This window comes from Myotis brandtii, unplaced genomic scaffold (genome assembly GCF_000412655.1).
Source record: "Myotis brandtii unplaced genomic scaffold, ASM41265v1 scaffold484, whole genome shotgun sequence".
Classification (NCBI taxonomy): domain Eukaryota; kingdom Metazoa; phylum Chordata; class Mammalia; order Chiroptera; family Vespertilionidae; genus Myotis; species Myotis brandtii.
This window is the reverse complement of record NW_005368491.1, coordinates 349,675-355,154: the sequence shown is the minus strand read 5'-3', so window position 1 is coordinate 355,154 and position 5,480 is coordinate 349,675. Positions and strand designations below refer to the sequence as shown.

At 49.4% G+C, this 5,480-nt stretch overlaps 1 protein-coding gene across 1 annotated transcript in view; it reads left to right on the top strand.

Moving 5' to 3' along the window:
• The first annotated feature begins 2,279 nt into the window (after window positions 1-2,279).
• The window catches only part of SPATA4 (spermatogenesis associated 4), a 6,758-nt gene continuing 3,557 nt past the window's right edge, over window positions 2,280-5,480 (top strand). Inside the window, exon 1 of the mRNA XM_014547759.1 lies at window positions 2,280-2,346. Within this exon, the coding sequence (XP_014403245.1) occupies window positions 2,280-2,346 (67 nt within the window). The remainder of the gene's footprint in view (window positions 2,347-5,480) is intronic.

The window sequence follows — 5,480 nt, the reverse complement described above, 5'->3', positions numbered from 1 at the left end:
CCATTAGGTACTAAAACTGCCTTTTAGTAAAAAGGATTCCGACTGTCCTTTTCCTGCGTCAGAGGTTCCCTCGAGCGTGGGAGGACCGCGCTCCCCTTCCTGGGTCTTACCTCTCAGAGAGTCAGCACCACATGTTAACATGAGCGTTGCCCTTCCCATCACGAATGCTGGCACCTTGTAACTTAGCTTGAGTGTGGTTGTCTTGTCAGAGAGCTGTCCTCATTTAAATAGATCACATGTTTGTCCATGTGTTCAAGTGTGATTAGTGTCCCCGGAATAAAACCTCTGTTTTTTCGGTTCTAATTCGTCTTCAATTTTGTCACGGGAGGCCCTGGAGAATGCGGTTCGGGGCATTGAGAGTGATGCACGGCGATGGGGAATGGCCCCTCCATGACTCAGCGAACAGCACAGTCCCCTGACATGCAGGCGCCTGGGGACACACTTGGGGGAGTTTGGGGTGTGTTTGGATGCCCAGCAACCAGGAAGAACTGTGCAGTGTGCACCCCATGCCTCCAGCAGCCCTGGCGTCGAAGCTGGTGGACTTGGCTTTCAGAGTCTGGTCAGGGTCATCATCTCCCTGGTAATGTGAGGGGCACATGTCCTTTTAACTGCTCTCTATTCCCCCCCTCTCCCCGCCACCCACACACACCCTTCAGCACCCGAGCACCAATTAATTCCAGGGGCAGTAGTACCACCCAGCACATAAGGTGGAAGGAAATGTCCTCACTTGGCCATTTCCATGGCAGCTCTCTCAGGAGGAAGGCAGCGCTGCACGTGGCAGGTCTCGATGATCATGCAGACGCACATCCACTCTGCACAGGCCTGTTGCCTCAGCAGGAAATGACTCCTCGTGGGAAGGACTCAATTTAGTCCTCAGCCACACGGTCTCGGTCGGGGAATGGAAGGCCGTGATTTCATACTTTGAGCTGCACTCTCCTTCGGACAAGCAGTGGAAAGTATTGCAGAGAATCTCACCACCTTCCTCATCAAGTTGTGTCTGAGGAGGGACAATTAAGTGACCAACCCACCCCTGTCTGCTTATTTTAGTAACGGGCTGGACTCTCACCCAGACCCTTCGCAGGCACCCCGTGCTTGGTTGATGGTCTGCTGTGTCATCTGAAAAGCTTGCTTTTGGGTGGTCTGCCCACATTTCTATGTTGCACGGTGCCCTGCAAATTATGCACCTGCTCCCGCTCTGCTGTGACGCTGTAACTCCCAGTAAATATCGTTCACCCATAAAAAACATGGTGGGGGAGATGCTGGGTGACTCTTGAGCGTAGGCCTCTGGGGACTTTGTGCCTTCTGATTCCATCCTCTTGGCAGCCTGGACCACCTTTGGGGGAGCCTGGCCCACCTGTGGGGGAGGAGCCTGGCCCACCTGTGGGGGAGGAGCCTGGCCCACCTGTGGAGGAGGAGCCTGGCCCACCTGTGGGGGAGGAGCCTGGGCCACCTGTGGAGGAGCCTGGATCTACCTGCAACTGGCAGGTGTGTGAGCAAGGCCACCAGTAGCCCCCACAGCCTGAGCACCAGGCTGACACCAGGCGGGAGGAGCCGATGCTGCCCACCTCAGTGTGAGAACATAAATTATGGTCAGTAAATCAAGCTGCTGAGTTTGGGGATGGTTCTGTTACAAAGCAATAGGTAATGATAACTGCTTTTGACCCTCCTATCTCTCCTGCTCACTTCTCATTTCCCGCTGCTCCGTTGGGGGACTTCCCAGTTTTGTGGGGGGCCGGGGAGGGGCATGGATGTCCCTCCTAGTGATACTGACCTGGGGGAGGAGAGCTGTCTCCCCACCGGGGAAACTTCCTTCTTCCAGATGCAGAAGGTCAAACTCTGAGGTCACCAGAAGAAAAGAATGAGGGACAGAAATTTGGTGACTGAAAAGAGCATCTCTGAGACCATTTCCTACCCAGAATCCTCCAAATGGAGGAGGACTGAGTTTTCAGGGCCAAGTCCCTGGAACTCGTTCTTCTCTGATGTCCACTCGCAGCCCACCTGCGGGATCGGACCTTTTCAAGAGGAGGTTTCCCATCACAGCGGTGAGCGTGGCTAAGGGGCCACTCACTCCCCTGCCTTCCGGGACTCCCACGCAGGCAGAGGAGCGTGCACGGTGACATAAGCAGAAGTGACCGGGTCACCTGCAGGCTCGGTGACTTCCTCTCTGTCTCCCTTTGCCCCAGCGCCTTCAGAGGCCACGTGTTTCCAGCGAGGCAATCTGACCCAGCTCGGATGGCCGCACGTGGAAACCCGCCCCACTGACCCACAGTGCCTGTGAAATGTCAGCCACAAGTAAACCTTCCCTGGGTGAAGCCACCGAGATCTTTGAGCCGCTGCGCTCTCGCAGTAATAACTTGTCCAATATATTAATTTCCATCTGTTTAACCTTCAGCAATCAGAGGCGAAGATCCAAGGGCCTCATACGTCTGCCGGTTCCTTTGTAGCAGTTCCGTTCATTCCCATACAAACGCACAGTGTATGTAGAAAGAAAGGTTTAATTTTAAGTCTTTGTGTATTTGTGGAGGGAGAAAGATACTGTTCCTACTGGGGTGTCCATTTGCGAAGGGATGATTATGGCCCATTATGTCATTACCAATGGACACTGAGCTGACCATGAGCTGTAATTACAGTCACAGGGGTGAGCAGGACCCAGGCTCATCTGTACAGATGGAGACGAGAAACGGTCAAATGCATCGGAGTGCTCCACTGAGGAGAGTGCTCTGCTGTGAGTCTGGCCTGAACACCATCGCGTGAGGCCCCCAGAGGGAAGATAAAGGCTGAGGCTCTGCCTCAAAATTAGCAGAAACTAATTTTAGCATCTGCGATCTTAAAATATCCAAGCAGAGGATAAAATCCTGCACTCACTTTTAAGAAGTTGATTCTGACACTGACCTGTAAAATATTTAGATCGTAATTTAGGTAGTAGACATGTTCTGACTTAAGTTTATAGTTCTTGTTTAAGTGGAAAGGGCATTCCCAATCCATGCTTAGTTTTTTGCATTCTCAGGGCTATGCCTTCCAACTTAGGAAGGTCATTAGCAGGCAGCCTTATAAGGGGGGTATTTCATCACCAGCACCGTACAAACTGGACCATAATCTTTCCGTAGAACCACCTTGGAACACCTACAGTCCAGTGGCAATTATGAAATAACCTGTAGTTCTAGGGTGAGCCTCCAAGTTCAGCTTAAAACAGCGGAAGGCAAAGGTAGGTAGTTGGGTGCTGCAGCCCGGGGATGAAACCAGATCTTGACGAATTTTAAATGGAGGTTACGGTGTAGAGCAGTGGTTCTCAACCTTCCTAATGCCACGACCCTTTAATACAGTTCCTCATGTTGTGGTGACCCCTAACCATAAAATTATTTTCATTGCTACTTCATAACTGTAATTTTGCTACTGTTATGAATCGTCATGTAAATATCTGATATGCAGGATGTATTTTCATTGTTACAAATTGAACATAATTAAAGCATAGTGATTAATCACAAAAACAATATGTAATTATATATGTGTTTTCTGATGATCTTAGGTGACCCCTGTGAAAGGGTCGTTCGACCCCCAAGGGGTCACGACCCACAGGTTGAGAACCGCTGGTGTAGAGCAACATCACCTTTTCATAAACAATCACATAGAAGCCTCAAGTTTTTGAGAAATTTGCTTTATGTCCTATTGATTTATAGATCACAAATAGCCAAAAAATATTTCATATATATATAGAACAAATGAGGGAGAGAGAGAATTATCAGTGATGAGAGAGAATTATCAATCAGCTGCCTCCTACATGTCCCACACTGCAAGCTGGGCATGTGCCCTGACCAGGAATCAAACTGTGACCTCCTGGTTCACAGGTCGATGTGACACTCAACCACTGAGCCACATCGGCTGGGCTAGACATAAAATATTTCTATCAAAACTTCAATTAGTGAGTATTTACAATTTATAACAATCCCACATTCCGATATCTAGGATGAGTCTTGAAAGAAAGTATCAGAATTCATAATAAGCAGCAGGCTTAGATGTTAAAAGAAATGTGCATACTTCATCCCACGTTCTCTAAATCCCTTCCTTGTGTAATAGCTTCTGTTCCATCGTTTGAAATAGTGGAATCTTGGAGGAAGCCAAGAATTAGTACTTCCGCTCTTGCCCAGATTGAAAATTAAAGGCTGGGAGCCCAGCGGCCTGCAGTGTGGCTTCCGTCTGGGTTGGCGCTCCGGGGTGGGCAGGTGAGCGCGAAGGGGTCTGAAGGAAGGTTACTCTGCCATTTCAAAGGTATGTTATCTTAGATGCACAAAGACCATGGGCAACTTCAAAATGATTAACCTTTGTCAGGCAGCTACAGGCCTGGGACGTGACTGTCCACCATGACTCACTTTTAGTTAGGAATTTCCATGTGGAGACTGCGTGTGTGTGTGTGTGTGTGTGTGTGCGCGTGTGTGTGTGTGTGTGTGCGTGTGTGTGTGTGTGTGTGTGTGTGTGTGGTCACTTTGGTCTCTGCATTGTAAGGTGGGCCGTGCAGGCCTCCCCTGATCCTCTCAAGATTCGTATGTGGCCCCTTTTCCAACCACAATTTTATTTTTTGCACAATAACATGTAGCTACATGCCACATTGATTTTCCCCCCTTTGGTATAATAGATTTTTTAAAACTGTTGTGTAAATATTTAATTTATAATTGTCTATGCTGCTCTGCAATCATCTCCTCCCCCCCCCCCCTCATTGTTCACTGATAAATCCCAAGTACCCGTGTCAGCGCACAGTAGGGACTCAGTGGAGACTGAATGAATGAATTGCACACACTGGGGCATCTTCAGGAAGTGGGAAAATCCAACTTACAAACTGTTTCCAAATACTAGGTAATTTTTACGAACACTTAATGTAATAATCAAGGAAACAGGCAGGCTACGTTTAGACAGTAAACATTTATTTAGACATTAAGCATCTTATTAAACATTTAGACACTGGGCACTTAATTTTGAAGGCCTTTTTTCCCATGGGTGTTCAGGAGGAAACACCATATCGTTTCCAGTTTCCAAGCAACACCGTCCTGGTCCTCTGGAGCCCCCTCACCTGCTCCTTAAAACGCTTGGCTGGAAACAGGCCTCCAGCTGGGCTTACAAACCACGGGATGGGATCTAAAACTTAGCCCCGCAGCCTGGCGCAGTGGTTGCAGGCTCCCCGCCCCCCACCCCTCCCCTTCCCCCTGCAGGGCGTGCAGGAGGCAGCCCATCAAGGATTCCCTCTCATCATTGTTGTTTCTAACCCTCTTTCCCTCTCCCTTCCTCTCTCGGAAACCAATAAAAATATATGTAAAAAATAAAATAAAATGTAAACTTCAAGGGAGCTCTAAATTAGTGAAGACAAGGAACACAGCCTGAAACCCTCCACCCCTCCCCCAGCCCCCAGGCTGAAGCTCCATGTCCACGTCCAATTAGCGCAGGGATCGCGTCCCCCGGCCCCGCCCCTCGAGGCCCCGCCCCTCGAGGCC